Source organism: Gymnogyps californianus, chromosome 1, assembly GCF_018139145.2.
Source record: "Gymnogyps californianus isolate 813 chromosome 1, ASM1813914v2, whole genome shotgun sequence".
Classification (NCBI taxonomy): Eukaryota; Metazoa; Chordata; class Aves; order Accipitriformes; family Cathartidae; genus Gymnogyps; species Gymnogyps californianus.
In genome coordinates, this window is record NC_059471.1 from 21,091,257 (window position 1) to 21,108,401 (window position 17,145).

General features: G+C 35.6%; 2 protein-coding genes across 3 annotated transcripts in view; one reads left to right on the forward strand and one right to left on the reverse strand.

The window, feature by feature from the left end:
• Window positions 1–17,145, reverse strand: part of MIPEP (mitochondrial intermediate peptidase) — a 659,177-nt gene that overhangs the window by 508,872 nt on the left and 133,160 nt on the right. Inside the window, exon 20 of one of the 2 annotated variants that reach the window (XR_007767750.1) lies at window positions 5,871–5,882. The exons of the other annotated variant lie outside the window; for it this stretch is intronic. The gene's annotated coding sequence lies outside the window, so the exon portion shown is untranslated. Of the gene's footprint in view, window positions 1–5,870; window positions 5,883–17,145 lie in introns of those variants that run through there. 2 annotated transcript variants of the gene reach the window in all.
• Window positions 1–17,145, forward strand: part of TNFRSF19 (TNF receptor superfamily member 19) — a 61,526-nt gene that overhangs the window by 16,340 nt on the left and 28,041 nt on the right. The window contains exons 4-5 of the mRNA XM_050911837.1: window positions 8,756–8,934; window positions 12,201–12,286. Coding sequence (XP_050767794.1) covers window positions 8,756–8,934; window positions 12,201–12,286 — 265 coding nt within the window. The remainder of the gene's footprint in view (window positions 1–8,755; window positions 8,935–12,200; window positions 12,287–17,145) is intronic.

Genomic DNA, 17,145 nt, shown 5'->3' on the forward strand with positions numbered 1-17,145 from the left:
AAACAAGAGGGGAAAAAGAAGCTTTCAGTTTGTGGCTTTGTATTTTTTACTATATTCAGCTCTGAAAAAAAGCACAAGTTAAGTATTGTGGTTTGTGGGTGGTTTGAAGAGATTTACTGAAATTGAGTGACACATTTTCCCTATCTCTCCAACCCCTGTAGCTAATGTTCAGTGTGTTAACAGATATATTTAGTTTCACACTTTAATGAGGATTGCTTTCTATGTTAGGCAGTATTAGTTAAGGTTTAGTCATAAAAACAGTTGAAGTAGAGCTTTGAAGATGACTTAACGGTATGGATGTCGTTTTGTTTGGCTGTTTTGGTTTTTTTCAGGTTGGCCTTAAATTTGAGGACTGAAAGGTTCTGGGGAGTGTTTTAATTTATAGAGGCACTTGTAAATATGGCACTTTATAACAGTGGTCCTACTAAAGCAGTATTATATGCATTGACGTATCATACTTATCTAGCTGGCAAATAAAAACCAAAAGCATAAAAACTAGTGCCCTCAGTAATTACACTTTCAATTTAATAAAGAAATGCTAAACTAAAATAGGAAGGTTGTAGTTTGCAGTAGTACACTATTCAAGTTATGTTTTTACTTTAACTATTTTTGTTTACAATCTGATAGTCCTGACTCTTAGGACGAGTTTTTCTGAAAATATGAATGCTTAATTAATTTCAATGTGTAAGCAATTACTTCTCCCAGACATGAATAGGCTTTAAGATACTATTTTTTGCTACTACACTAGAACTGAAATAACAGATTTTGCTCAAACCTAAATGTGAGTGGAAGCATAATTTCCTTTATAAACGGACGTACAATTTTCTGTGAATCATAGCAAAGGATGTGATGCTGTGGCTGTTACTGAAATGCAGTTGAAAGTAGTCTTGCTGAACTACAGCTTGAAGCAACAAAGTATGTTAAGTCAAAGGTCAGAATGCAAAGGGAAAAGGGATTTAATGATATACTTGAAGTAATTTGCAGCACAGGGGGAGTTTTGTTTGCTTGGTTTTTTTACATGTGAGAAAGCAATTTTGTAATTATGCTGTAGTTTAACAACAGTTTCTTAATAACAAATAATGTGTCTGTGTTCCTATCAAATATTTAGTGCTCATGGATAAAACAAGATATACTGCTGGATGTGTAAGCATGACTGTATGTCTAAGTATATAGTAAAATACAATGTTATCAGTGGGGTTTTTGGTTCAGTTCCCCCCACCCCCCCAAGTGTTTTAAGCAATTGACTGACAGGTTTCTTTTTTATGTTAGTAACAAAAAACCTCAGCCTATATTGTTGAATACAGAAGGCCAGCTATTGGATCATGCAGCAGGGGACTGTGTGAACAGTTGATGTAAACATATGTCCCTATTTCTTTCCCTCGAAACTCAGTTCAGGTAGAACTTCTACTTCTGAGTAAGCTGAAGCAAACAGGTCCAATGTCAAGGACTGTAGTGCCCTCACTTCACTCTTACTTATGAGAAACTACTTCATCTTAGTTACAATCTAAATCTGTAGATTTCTTTCTTGTTATTACTGACTATACAAAAACAGGAACTGTGTTCCTCTCAAAAGCCAAGTGGACTTAGTAGGCTAAACACTATGAAAGGAAAACTGGAGTTCTCAAGATAAAAATTAAGATAAATACTGTGATGCAGATGGCTACCATGACTTAAATACATTGCCACTGAATTGATCAGCAACCACTTTAGAGTGTTAAGTATGCTTGTGCATGTACTTTCTTCCTTTTGCCTTTGTTAAACTGAGTACATGGTGTTATAGAAATCAAAGCTAGTACATTGTTACCTAATTGTGATATCTGGGGTTTTTTTAAACTTCAGTGGGATTTTTTTTTGTGGATTTATAAAACCTGGTTAAGTCAACAGTCATTAGTTATCCCTACACTTAAGGGAAGACAGTGACACCTGAAGATCGGACTTAAGAATCTTAACACAGGCTGCACAGGTGACTTAAAGTATGGTTAAAGGCTAATCAAATCAGGTCCTGTGTGACAGTCCAGTCTGTTCCCATGTTGCCAGATACACTCAGGTATACCACAGACTTGCACCAACAGTATGGATAAATGTGCAGGGCAAAATACCACCTGTACAGAGTAGGAGTGTGTGTATATACACATATGTATATACACACATATGTGTGTGGTTGTATATATACTTATTTTTACAACTGTTAAGTTATTTATATGACCTTTGTTGCTCTACTATGTGAGCATTTCATAATACCTTTCGAAGTTAGGGAAATGCTGTTGCCTTTTCTTAATTTATATATGAGGCACTAGCACAGAAATCAACTTGCCCATGGTAATGCAGGAAGTTTTTGGTGGAACAGAGTAGATAGATAGAGGCCACAGAGTGGAACAAGAGGACGGAGACTCTCTCTTCACAAGGCGCCACGTGGACAAGACAAGGGGCAACTGGTACAGATTTTACCAGGAGAGAAGTTTTATCTCTATAATAAGAAATAAATTTTTACAGTGAGAACAATCATTCACTGGAACAACCTCCCCAGGAACGTGGTAGAGTCCCCATCACTGGAGGTTTTTAGGATGCAATTGGACAGGGTGCTGGATCATCTCATCTCGGCTTCCTGTCCCTTCTTTCAAGGTTTCTTCTGACCTGGGCTGTTCTATGATTCTATGATGAGTGTTTAATTTTAGTTGCAAACTAGTGCTCAATCTATTGGATTGACCTTCCTGTCTGCATAGATAAGCAACTTCAGACACCCTTTATAGCATGAAACAAAAAAACCAACAAAAAAACCCCAGCCTTACTTCATGTAACTAGTTCTGAATCTAGACTATTCTTTTCAGCTTTTGCTGTCACAGTTTAGTGAGGCACTCTTTTTCAAGAATGTTTTTAAAGTAATTCTTTCTTCCTTAAAATAAGAAAAAATAGTACACCCTTACTTTTCCTTTCTGATTCCCTATCAACTGTACTAACAGCAGCGCTGCAGATGTTATATTAACTTAGAACTAAAAGCCATTGATCACTTATGTTGGTTGTATTTTTTATAAAGTACTTTTAACATATTGCCGTCATAAGAAAGCCGGCTTTGTTATTGTATCAACAATTTAGCATTGATGATGGGGAAGGGAGTGGAAGCTTCTTCTCCTGTTTGTTTGCTTCTGTTTGTTCATTTAAAAAAAAAAAATCTATATAGCCTTTTCTTCTCATAAACATGTATCCTTGGTAATGTTTGTGAAGCCTTTGAACCACTGAAATAGCTTGCTTTTGAGTGTGTGGGGTTTTTGTTTGGGGTTGTTTTTTCTGTTTTGGGTTTTTTGTTTTGTTTTTTTAAGCAGTGCTTTCTTCTGGGGTGGGAGACTGAAATGATTGTATCGATTCAGAAGGAAGTGTGCTTCATGTGGCTCAGCATTATTTCATTTCTCATTCATTTAGTAGGAAACATAGCATCATGTAGTTAAGCAAGTGGTTTAGTATCTTTCATTCTTTAAGTGGCTTCAAGTTGCCAGTGCCTGAATAGTCATTGGTATGGCTTGATAGTAAGAACCTTTTTTGTCCTATCTTACCAGTAATGTGTTTCTGTATAAATCAAACCTTATACGTGATTCAAATTTACATAAATCACAATTAATGCAGAAAAAAAAACAACTGGGATAGTCTGGGTGTCAGCCTTTTCCTGAAAATGTTCCAGTACAGATATTAGAGTCCTTCCAGTTCTTTCACCATAATTTTCTTATTAAAAAAAAAAATAATTCTAGAACTCTCTATGGCTTCCATGTATTTTTTTTATATATGAAAAAGCAATCTATATCTCAGCCTCATCAAGCTTATATTGCAACTCAGAACTTCAACTGCAATTCTAGATTGTTTTGTCAACAGAACACATCAGAGGCAGTTCAGAAACATTGAAATGACAGTTTGGGCAATAGTAAGTTCTTTCCACAGTGCCCTACCTGTGCAGTTATGCTGACACGATAGATTTTTAGGGTGTACTATGGAACAGATCACTGAACTAAACACTTCTAACATGGATCAGTCCCATGGTCAGATTTACAGCTCAGCCTCATAATCAGTAATATTAGTACAGTTGAGGACAATGTATGACAAGGAGGAAAAAGCAGAGATGAAAGGGAGAGAGTGCTTTAAGCCAGCATTGCCACCAAATACGTGATGATAAATACTATCACCAAGAGACTGCTGCTGCACAGAGACCCTGTGAGACGGAGGCAGCTTGATGGTTGCTAAGGCAGGGCTACGTATCATAGGTTGCTTCCTTGCACTAGGTGTATGATGAAGGAAAAGGAGACCTGCATCTTGGCTCAGAAAAGGAATTGTGAATAAAACAGGAAGGTACTGTTTGAAGCTACTCCTGAGTGTAACAGTCCTTATACAGAACATGAAAGGTGGTGTGCGATGTCTGACATGTTGTCCCAGTGAAGTAACTGAGAGCAGCTGCTACCATGTTTAGCAGTCACACTGTAACTTTTCAAAGCAAGAGAGCTGCTTGTGAAGAAGCCTGCCCTATCTCAGCTCAGGAGAGGCTGACACTAACTTTGCACTTTGCAACAGCAGCTAAATCTGACATGTTTGCAGCACACTGTTGCAGCCTGTCCTGCTCAGAGACTTCTGCTGATAGATATGGCTGATTATTGGATTCTAGATGAGGCTGATCCACAGCCTAAGGTACTTCTGGAAGCTAAAACTGTGTGCTATTTAACAAGGCCATATACTCAAAGGTATTACTAAAAACTTTGTTTCCCAGCACCAGTGTAGTGCTGCAACCTGTTGTATCACCTGACATCAATTAAAAGTGTCTTAATGACTGGAAGGCTTTTCCTTGAGAATACCCAAATGTTCTTGTAATCATCGTGGCCTAAGTGGAACTTCTCTGTGCTGTACTGTCTAGGGACTTACATAGGTTGTGGATAATCAGTGGAACTAGAAACAAATTCTAAAATGTGCTTGCAGATTACGATCTTAATAATGCCTGAAAGCATTTTTTTTAAATGAAATTTGAGGTTATTTTAATTGAAAGAATGTTTAAAATCTAATTTACTGTTCATTTACTTTCTGCTTTGCATTCAACTTTTAGGGAAAAACCATACCACTTAACTCCATTACCCTTTACAGTCTGCTATACTTTTGGTTGTTCTGTCTGAATCAGTGTTTGAGTACTATATACGGAACGGGAAAGTTAACACTGCCAAGGTAGTACTTTAAGAGGTGTCTGTGTTATTGTATGCTTTTCATATTTTTAGCTTGAAACTAAGTTATGAGTTTAGTTTGCTACAGATTCCTAGGTGGCCTTGACCAGTCATCTCACTTGATACCTTAAGTGAAACCCACTTCTGAACAAAGTTGTTCTGGGGATACATACATTAAAGGTAATGAGATGTCACAATACTGTGATAGTGAAAGCTGTATAAATATCCAGAAAATAGAAGTGCATTTGAATTTTGAGGATTTTTTAAAAATTAATTTTAATGCAGTTTTCTAAATTAGTGTTTGGGTTTTCATGGCTTGTACTATGTATCATTTGAGAGAGAAGTTTTTCATTAATGTTACCTGGTACCATTGATGGTAGCATTGAAAAGTGAAGTGGAAAGGGAAGAGTGGGCTAAGTGTACTGTGAAAAACACTTCACAATAGGAGAAATAAATATAGTGTATATTTACTTGCTCTTTTTTTTTTTTCTGGCACAAAAATAAAAAATGGGGTTTTGAAGTCTAGCTAATTGAGGTTACAAGTCTTATTGCTCTTTTCTGCAGTCCTGAGGTGAACTGCCACAGGAGATGAGCCCTATTTTAAAAATATGAGAGGGAGGATAGAAGGGATGAGGGGAGTTGGGAACTATTCAGATCTCATCTGCCATATAACTTGACAACAGAGCACCAAGAAAACTGGTGCACATCAGTTTTGCACATGTACTGATAAAAGATGAACAGTCAATTGTTTATATTTTTGCTGGACTGCTAAATTATAAAGTCCAAGATTTCAAAGGGTTTGAATCCATAGTCTAAATCATATCCTTCAGTTTTGGGAATGTGGTTAATTATGAGTACAGATCTGTTTGAAGTTCTGCCTGGTTTACAAACTTAAATATTTATTTGCACCTGCCAAGCAGTTAACTACCTCAAATATTATGTGAACATAAAAAGCACATATATAAAGTTGTAGTTGTTATGGATTATATCTGCAGAATTCCTGGCAAGGACTTAGATGCCATCTTTGAAAAGACTGGAGACTGTAAATTCCTTGGGCAGAAGATTTCTTTATTTTGCACCCACCATTTTTATAGCTTTAAAGTAAACCATTCCACGTTACAAAGGACCACTAAGATGTGTCCATTCATCCAACTATAGCAAAGCAGATCTGATAGAGCTAGAAACAACTTACTCAAGCTTTGGTAGTTTGGGCCAGTGAGTGAGCTGAAGCCATTTAATTCTAACTTTATTTCCTGGTGTTTCCTTGGTTTTGATCAGAAACTTCAAAGGTAGTCTGCAAAGGAAAACTTGTAATTAAGTTAATTTAAGCCTTATATTTGAAAGTTCACTAGGACTTGGGAGGGACTGATTCCAAGTGATTTATCAAAAGATCTGAATATACATGGTTTGACTGAGCTATATAATATATCCTATAACGCTACTATTTGGATGATCTAAATAGAAAGAGTAAAGAGTAGGTATTTAGAAAGAATGTGTTACGGAATAATGAGATTGAATGAAAAAGTTTATTTAGACTTAGGAAGAGCAAAATCTCCTAACAGAAGTTAGTCTGGTTCCAGTCCCTGGTGGTAATCATGTAGCTTTGTATACAGTCTTACAATTGCATAAATGAAATTGTGTGTAAAACTGAACACAGTAAGATATTTTTAGGTGACATAAAATAGAACTGCTAGAACCTCCTTTGTTTTGGCATTGATTCCTAGCAGAAACTGGTAGGTTAGAAATAATATAGTGGAAAATATTCTATGGCTGAAGTAAATAAAAAAAAAAAAAGGATTGAAATATCTTTATCCCCTTTTGCCTACCAGCTTTATTAGGGTCAGTATCTCACAGGAGGAGCGTGCTGTACAGTGTATGAAACTGTAGTATGCTTTTTTTTTTGTAACTAACTGCAATGATTTGTCTGTCTGCTCCTTGACCTGAATAATAGTCAATAGTAAGAAACTACATTTCAGCTAAAAGACAAAACAAAAATTAAAACTTATTTTTTAAATTCCTGGGTCTAGAGACAGGAAGAAGGCTATTTTTAGTGTCCATTTGTGGTTGCTTTCTTAGAATTGTTGATTTTCTGTGTACTTGAGTGCTTGTTCTTCTTCAGGGGACAGTAAAGATATTCTTAATATAAAAGAAAATTGAAAATTCTTAGAAAGTGCAGTAAAATGCATCTGAAGTTGTTTATTGTTACGTTATCATTGCAAATTAGAGGCACTATAAAATACATACTGGCCAACTCCATCACATAGCTTGTTCCATAGATGCTTTCTCAATGCAAAACCGTGGAGAATCCTGAGTGCATTTGTAAGGTTCAAAGCTTTTTACTGCAGCAGATTTGCTTAGGTGGGTGATTTTGGAAAAGGTTATTTATATGCATCAAACATGCATGTGTTGTGGAGGAAACTGGTGGAAACCTTCTCTTTGAGTTGCCCCAGTTGAAGATTTCCTGCAGTTTTCCCACTGGCAAGATGCCCTGTTCTTCCACTGAGAGCACATACTGGAGAAGGAGGTCCCCACATTGTGCCTTTCCCACCTACTTCCTTCCCAAGAAGTCCTTTCCAGCAATTTGCCGTATTCGTCTTGCTGTTTTGCGGTGTGTCACTAATGCATCAAATCTAACTCCAAAGTACTGCAAAAAAATTAATAGGATATTCAGATGAGAAAAGGGAATATCAACTCTTAGTAACTTAATAACTCTAAGAAATAGTGACATAAAAATGAAATAGATTGATAGTTCTTGATAATCAGTTCATAGAATTCAGTCCCCAAACTATTACATATTATTGAGTGAAGTGTTTCCCTTTGCAGCCTGTCAGTTGTATTAGGTGTCCTTTTGCAAATGAATGGAAATAATTTCTTTAAACAGCTAAATTTGGGATAAATAACCAACCATAACAATATTCCTTGTATAGTAAAATATCATGCCTCCCTGTGATCCGCAGAGCTATTAAACTTTTCCAACAGTTTAAGAACTGTTAGAACTGGAGCGGATTGAGTTTCTGAAATTCTTAGTGGCTAAGCAACATTTCATGCCTAGCTGATGGTCATTAACCAGCTCTGTTTTATTTGGTAACAGAAATTCTGAGCCTTTGAAGATTGGTGCACTCTCTTCGGCAATTAACTTTGTTCACCTTAGCTATGAACCTTAATATCAAAGTGCTTCTTTGCTGTTTTTGTAACTGAGTAAGTGCCTTTATACTTCACTTGTCCCAGTTTCTGCACTTTCACATGACTGACCTAATTAAAAAACAGACAGCTCAATAATTCTACCATAAGCTAGTAATAATGAAACTGTGGGAGTCCTTGAAGCCCTTTATCATTCAAATACACAGTGGTTTCATGAATAAAGTGGATGACTAAGTATTACTTATAGAAGTAAGAGAGATTATTAGCAGTGGAAGACACATTTGAACTTGCTGAAAGGATGGCTTTTGTCTTGAGAAAGACCTACTCTCAGTAATAATTACACTAGGTCTTCATTTTATCCCAGCATTCTCTTCTTGTTCACGCTTTCAGTGACTGAATAGCTTGCTATTGCTTGTTAATCCCTACAGGAATGCGGCTTTGGATATGGGGAGGATGCACAGTGCATGACATGCAGGCCAAACAGATTCAAGGAAGACTGGGGCTTTCAGAAGTGCAAGCCTTGTCTGGATTGTGCATTAGTTAACCGGTTTCAGAAGGCCAACTGTTCTGCCACCAGCAATGCACTATGTGGAGACTGTTTACCAGGGTAAGTCCCTTTCTGAAGATGAGACTTGAAAAAACTCAAAACTAATTTGCATTAACATTTGCTTGTTCATGTTTTCCAGATAAATGTTTGTATCCTTTATGTATGTATGAAGATCCTAGGTTCTAATCTTGGCCTTGCCAATAATTTACTGTATGATCTAAGCACATAATTTCAGAATTGCAGTCTTAATTATCTCTTCTATAAAAATGGTTTCATAATTACCTACCTGATCTATAAGAGTATTGTCTATGCAGCACCTGAGCAAGATACTTCAAAATATTGAGTGTTACTGGTAACTTACTTCATTGTTATAAAGAATTAAACATCTGGAAACATACACAGTTACCTTCTTGAAGACTGATCACATTATTTGCTTGCTTTTTTTCCCCTCCTTAGGTCAATGCCTAATAATTCTCATACACATATATTTTCAGGTCAAAAGTAGTGGCTGTGGTTTATGCTCCTGAATTTCCTTCATCATGTTGGTAAATTCATAGTGCATGATCCTAGCTGAGAATCATAAATAGATCTGAAATAATTGTTTTGGAACAAATTATAACTGTGGAGACTCGCTGAAACTGCTGTTATAAAGACAGACCTGTGCTTTGTTTATTGTCCAGTCATCCCAGATCTCTGTTGCTAATCTCTGTTTATAGTATTAAGCGTTAAGATCTCCAAAAGGCTATTCTTTACGTTGTGGTCAAGTTCTGCCATAAATACCTGCCATGAATTTGTTAAAAGGCATTTCTGATACTTTTTTGAATTATGTATTGGTAGTTTAATTGATAGGAGAAGGTTATGAGAACTGACCTGCAGTTGTAACAGCCTTTGTGTTTTCAGGGTATATATTTCAGAGATGCTTAAAAGTTCATGCATTTGTTTCCTGTGTATTTCTCAGCTATTTCATTTTATTTATTTTTATATACTTTTTTTTTAATACCAGCTATCAAATGTCTGGACACTGTTGAAGCTCCTACAGTTATTCCTCTCAAGCCAGAAGTGAGGTCTTTTCATTTAAAAACACTTAGTAAAGCTTTAGTAGCTAATGTTAGTTTAAGTCATGGTATAAGAAGGTGCAGCCCCAGGCATTGGATGTTACTCACAACCACTTTTGATACTACTTGCAGCCACATGGTGGATTGATTTATGCTCTTATTGCATATTAATTTATATGTATTGTAGGGCTTATTTGGCCGTCAGCAGGGAGAAAATTTTCTTCTTGTGGTGTAAATGCTATAAGCTAAATTTTGGAAGATGAGAAAGGAACAAAAAAAAGCCAGAATAAAACATGAATTAAGGGTAAATCTAAACTGGGAGACCTGGGAATGCTTCTTAATATTCTAGTCTAGAATGTATTCTAGATACACGTGAGTATATGTTAAAATGAGAGCTGTTGCCACAGCCTGCTTTTACTGGCAGCAAAGTTGGAAACATGAGGAGGGAGGGAGTCATGGGTAGGGGAGTCACAGATCATCTGGTCTGGACATTTTGGGGAACAGAACTGTAGAACACGCCAGCACTCATACCTGTCCATCAGTCTAGATGCTGCCTAAGTGAATGGAGGATGTAGCTAGCCAAACCAAATGGTTTAGCTAATGTTTTACCTCTCAGTAATTATATTTATTTCTGTTTTGCTCAGGTTTCCAACATACCATTCCCTATTGTTCAGCTTCGAAACACTACAGTGAGCATGTCAGCTAAAAACAAATATTAACACATTTCATTCAGAGTGAATGATCACAGTGGCCCCTTCAGTCTTACAGCCTATGAATCTGTTTCTGTTCACATTTTAAAGCATGAGTTTCTTGAGCAGTTGGAAAGCTGTTTGCTTTAGCTGATACAGTCTTCATACTTTAATGGCGTTTGCAGTGTGAGTAATTTAACATCAGTAGAGTTAGTACCTTTTATTTAATGTGCCACTACCACTACAGAAAACACTTAATTCACGTACTCGTCTTGAACAGACCACAGCTATTGATTCTAGCTTAGTACTAATGGCTGGTTGAAAGACAGACAGACCTACTTGATTAGGGAGCTGTTGTAGATAAGTCCTTTAGAGGATGTCATACTCTCATACAAATTTGAAATATAGCACTTGAAAGTTCTGTTTTTTCATTTGGTACTACTCTTGTTCCCTGGTTTAGGAATGTAGGCTTCTGCCTGTCACTGTAGTCAGTAAGCTATTCAAACATAAACTCAATAGTAAAGTTCTTGAAGGGTCTTTAGAATAAAATGTCTCCTTGGGTACGACAGCCTTTTTTTAAAATGTTTTTGCATGAATTTCTTTAGAAATGAGTAGCTGGCTGGTTAGTTTGCTTTAGAGTTTTATTTTATTGTTCACCTCTTACTGCTTGTGGCCTCCCATTGCTATTACTTATCTAAACCATCTGACTGGTACTTCTGTTTACAATATCCATTTTTTCATACCTTGAAATGCTTGCTATCTAGAATTTTTAAAGTATACATTTAAGTAAGAATATGAAAACAAAGCGGAGATCTGGGTAATGTAGACTGGGACTCATGTGGTCACTTCGTTAATTTGCATTTACAGTCCATGCACGTTGTGATTTTGGGTGGTAGTGAAGATCTTCTTGTAGAATATATAATCTTAATCTGTAAAATAATCTTATTTTCTGAAGATTTTGTCACACAGCATGTTAAAACTTTTATTTGGGGGGGGATGCCCTTCTGTACAAGTACATAAATGAACCAATTTATTAGTGATTTTTCCTTCTCTGAGCTAGAGGGTATCTTAGGGATTTTAACTAGAAAGCATTGATGTCTGGTACATTATATACTGTTAGTGGTGATAATTACCTTGTCATATCTTGTTTCTTTTAGGACAGTTACGTAGATTAATCAGTTCACTCTTTTATTTTTCAAATGTGTAAATAAGCTTGCATAATGTAAGTTCATCATACTTGTCTTGTATGTTGTGATCTATGTGGAAGACAGGATGTTGACTCCTGTCTGAAATCTCCAGAATTGTTTATTTCTTGTGTGAATATAATTATAGTGACTATGCATTTGGACTAACAGATTTAGAATTTTTCCTCAATTTACTTTAGATCTACTGCTGTACTATTAATTAATATCTAATATACTTTTGTTTACTTTTATTTTCTTCTATTTCCTGATAGTTTGCATTGGGACACAGATTGACAAAATTTTGCAGTTATAGAGGATTTTGTTAAAACATCTGATTAATTTTGTGAGGAAAAATAACTGGTTTTGATTAACTGTTTTTTCATTCCTTTATCTTCTAGATTTTATAGGAAGACTAAGCTTGGAGGCTTTCAAGACATGGAGTGTGTTCCTTGTGGTGATCCTCCTCCTCCCTATGAGCCTCACTGTAAGTGCTCTTCTCCTCCTGTTGGAGTGGGATTAACTTTTTTGCTTTAGAATGTTTTCTGTTTTAACTTGAAAGCTTGGCAAAAAATGACAGTCACAGTTATGAAGAATTCTTTTAAAGGCTCACTTCTTGTTAGTAAATTATTTTGTTAATACAGTTCAGCAGGTCCAGCACTATCATTGCAAAGTTCCCTCATATGACCAGTCACTTGAGGATAAACAGTCTTATCATATCACATGATTAGGGAGTCTTGAGTCTACTTCTGATGTTGTCATATTAATTTTAATTTCTGTTTTGTGTTAATGCCAAAAGAAAGGCAGCCTTCCTAGACCCTCTGCCTACTATCAGGTAGGCCTCAGTGAGTATGCATTTCCTGACACCCAAAAGGGGTAATTTGTTGATACCTGTAAAAATAACTTTTGTACTAAGGTTACAGTGAGAGAGAACAATATAGATAAATATCTTTATAGTACAATATACATTAAGAAGGAAATGAGTAATCAGTTTTTCTATTTGGTTTTGGCCAACAAGAGGATTAGAATCTCTTTAAAAGGAGAGAACCTCTTTATTCTGCAACAGAAGCCTTTTTACTACTACTTCCAAGACTACTGATGGTCTACATCCCATCAAGCTTTTAATTCAATAAAAGGAGTGAATTATTCTTGTTGCATTTATTGCTGTCTACTTTATAATATGAAAAATAAAATTGATTCAATGTAATCTTGTAGAAAATCTTGGGTTTACTTGTTTGTTTCTGTAACTGTGAAGTTATGTTTGGGGAGGTTTTTTTTCCCCTATTCCAAACAGAAACAATTGTTTATAGAAAGAATGAATTGTCAAGTTTCTGAAATGCTTCATGCTACTTTAATAAGGACACACTGTTTCTTATAAACATTCTTTCTTTTTTAATTGTGCTAAATTAAAATATAACCAAGTATATGCTATTGTGCATTAAAATCATACTTTTAAATAGTTTTATATTGTATTAAATTTAATGAAATAAGGATTCTTCAGCACTTCATATATTGCTTAGATAGATAGTTGTTTTTCAAATGAGTCAAACTTCCTTGTTTTGCTTCCATTCTAGTTTTGGTGCCCTTTGGGGAATAAATTTACAAACCCAGATTCTCAGACAGTATCTTTACTATTAAAAGTTTTTATAAATGTGGCTTCCTGTGCATTTCTGTTATGGCTTGAGAGAATTTCATTATACACCTCTGAATCAGAATAATTTAATTTTTATTAAAGATTGTAATACTGAAAACTAGTAAATCAGATTTCTATAAAAAGAACAAGTCAAGTTACAATGTTTGCAGCAGTAACTCCTGCCCATGTATAACATGAGCCTAGAAAGTAAATTCAAAAATTTTCAACTATTTTTGTAGTGTAGACAACATATCTTAAAAGTGTTTAGAGAAAGTTTGTTCTTCATAGCAAACACTATGGGGTTGGATGCCAAGAATGAAATGCTGGTCTTGACTTACTGGAGCAAATCACTTCAAATTCAATGAGTTGCAGAAGGTATTTCTAGACAGAGTTTGAACCCAAACAGGCAATTTCATATGTACATTTATTTTAATCCCCCAATTGATCAAATTAAGTATTAGCCCCTTAATTTGTTTTTACTCTCTTTTTATCTACAAAAAAGAAAGATAGTGAAATCCAAAGTGCAACAGTATTATTCTGATCTAGGATCTCTAACTCATAAATTCATTTTATGCAATTTTTCCTCTTTTCTTGCTTATTCCCTTCTGAGAAAGCATGCTATTCAAACATGAATTCTGCTTTCTGGCACAACTGAAGACAGGGAAGAAGAAGAAATTACCTCCCTTATCTTTCTGCTTTGACTGTAGTTAGTGACTTATGCAAATTTCCATCTTTTCCAAAATCACAAATTTTGATATTTTAAAAGAAGGTGAAATAATGGTTACCAGGTCTTCTGAAATAACTCAGAATTGTTTAGTTTACAGTGATTTGGCTTTTGTAATTGAGCCTAAGCTTGGATCCTAAATTGAACAGTTAGGAAGCTACTATTAATTCTAAGTGGGCAACTGACAACCTCATGGAGAAGAGCATTTTCTCTGGCACAAGCTGCAATGGTAAATCCATATGAGAGACTTTTTTGTTCCCTTATCTTATGGCTGTGACAAAGCCTTTGACTAGATAACAGAAGTGTTAACAATTGCTTATTTTTCATATTTCTTGTGGCAAGTTGTGAGAATTGGCAAGTATTTCCAGCTTTTACAGAAGCAATACTAAAAAGTTTGAAATCATTAAAATGTTCTTTATTTACATACTAACCAACCATTAAAATCTTAAATAACGGAAATCCTACCGTGAAGTACAATTACTGTATGTCACTGTGGTTTTCAGAAGGCTTTTGTTTGGAATTTGTATATCGGTTCTTCAGGTCTCTAACATAAGCTGTCTCAGTTTAGAAGAGAATACATGCCTGCCTCAGAGCAGCCTGGGAAGTTATTCCTACAATAGTAGGTAAATGAACTGAAATCTGTCTGAGTTTTACTTAACATCAAATAGGTGGAAAGATCTCAGTTTTAAGACTAAGTCAAAAACGTGATTCTACAAGGAAGTATAAATAACGGTGTGTGAAAGCAAGCTTTTTCCACCTAATGCTGAAAATTTTTGCTGTTTATTTCAATAATGAATATATTTTGATAGCTAAGATGTTTAAGACTGCATTACTTGAAGTTAAATGGAAACAGACCATTAGGTATATGGGGCAAGTTCTCAATGATCAGAGGACTAAGTTCTAATTCTCTGCCTTTCTTATCCTTCTTTCTTTCCACTGTGAAACAGAAAGTCAAATATTAGTGCAGCTAACTCTTATATTACAGATGAAAAGGAAAAGTTTAAATGTCCTGTTTCAATGAATTAATTGTCCTGTGAGGTGTGTCGCAATCTTTTGTTTGCTTAAGAACATTACCATAAGGGCATAAAGGCTCACAGCCCCCTACCTGGACTAAAGGTTCATGTTAAAGCTGAGACATGGATGAAGTTCTTTCAGCACTAGTAGCAGTTGATTATTACCTGGTTAGCTATAAATCTAAATACTTGCTTTTATCTTCTTTCTTTCTGTAGACATTTTAAAACAGATCTGGTTTAAATATTTACTCATGAAAAAATGAGTTTGTGAATTGCTAGAGGCAAAGTTGAAAGGATTCTATAATGAACAAGTAAAGAGAGTATTGGAGGCCAGGAGAATTGCTATCACCTTTGTGTAAACTTTAAAGGGGACACAATGACTTATGTGTGTTTTTAGGATGTCAGAAAATTAAATACACAATGATATAGTTATATTTTAATTTGCTTAGTTCAGGTAAATAAACTGTAAATACCAATCCTATATATAGGGTCAGCATCTAAACATTAGATTAGAAATGAAAGCATGTTTTTAAAATTACTATTTATGTTCACTTTGTAAACAGAAGACATTTTTCTCACCTGAAGACATTTTTTTCCTCAACTGAATAACAGAAAAGGAGTCCTTTGAACTGGGAACTAGAGTGAAAACCCAGTCAATCAAAGCTGTAATTTCTGAAATGGAAGGTAGCATAGACTGTCCCAAACTGGCATCTGTTCAGCAGAGAAACTGTGACGTAGATACAGTTCAGTGATTCTTTTTTCTCAGCACCAGTTTAGGCTTGCAGAGTTCACTGTCCTGTCCACTCAGGCCAGTGTTGTGCTGCCCCAGTGGTTATGCTTAAACCCTTAATGAAACTCTTCAGTAAGCTAGACTGTGAATCTATCCATGATATAAAAAGAATTAAAATAACTCCCTTCTTGAGGTTAATTTTAAATCTAATGAGTTTGTTAACCCCAAAACACTTGTGGTGGCACAAGTGAAGGAGAGATGTGGGAAAGGCTGGGGTAAGGAGCAGAAGATTTTTCCAAAGATATTGTTGCTTTCTTTGAGCAAGCAGCACGTTTTCAGTTAGTCTGTCTTAGCAAATAAACAAAAAACATTAGAAACCATACTCCTTATCTTCTTTTGGTAGAAGATGGTAGATTAAAATTAAAGCAATAGAATTATTTTATCAGCTTGGCTGTGTGACCTACTCCTACAAGTGGTGTTGTATTGTTCAATTCAAAATGCAGAGCAGCATCAGAGTCACCAGAATCCTTTAGCCTCTGGACAGGCTTTCTACTAAGCAGAACCAGTGACATTGAACTTTTTCAAGCTGTATTAAAAAAAATAGTTCCTAGCACTTCCACATTACTGTTCCTTTCTGGACCAATCTACAGTCAGTGGTGTTCCCCTGTTATGTGCGAATTCAGTCTAGAATTTGGCTGTACAAACAGTTAAATTGGAATAAATTGTGAGAGTCAAGGAAGAGAGGAAATGAACACCTAGGCACCAAGAGCATTTTACAGCCAAACAACGACCAAAGGAACAGCCCTGTCCTTTTTTTTTTTTTTTTAATTATCTGCACTATTATATTTAAAAAAAAAAAAAAGGCACAGTATGTCCAGCCAACCTCATTCTTCCTTCTCCAGGACTACTTCTGCTTGTCTTCATGACATAAAGCAAGGAGCATGGGAAGCTGGAGGGGGACAGGATGGGGGTGGGATACCATTCCGTGTGGAGCTTGGGAAACTAGCCTCTACATGTTCCAGGAAATAAACGCATTCTTTGCTTCAGTGAAGCAGAAATGTTTTGTTGAATAAGTCACAGCAGTGGAAATATCTACAGTTTGATTGTAACATCATGTGCATTTGAAACAAACCTGCACTTAGGTCTAAAATTGCTACTTTTTTTGCCATGAAATGCTTTGAGATACTGATTTCGGTGATAGTGGTTTCAGATATAAAGAATATCTCGAACCAGAAAATAAACAGTT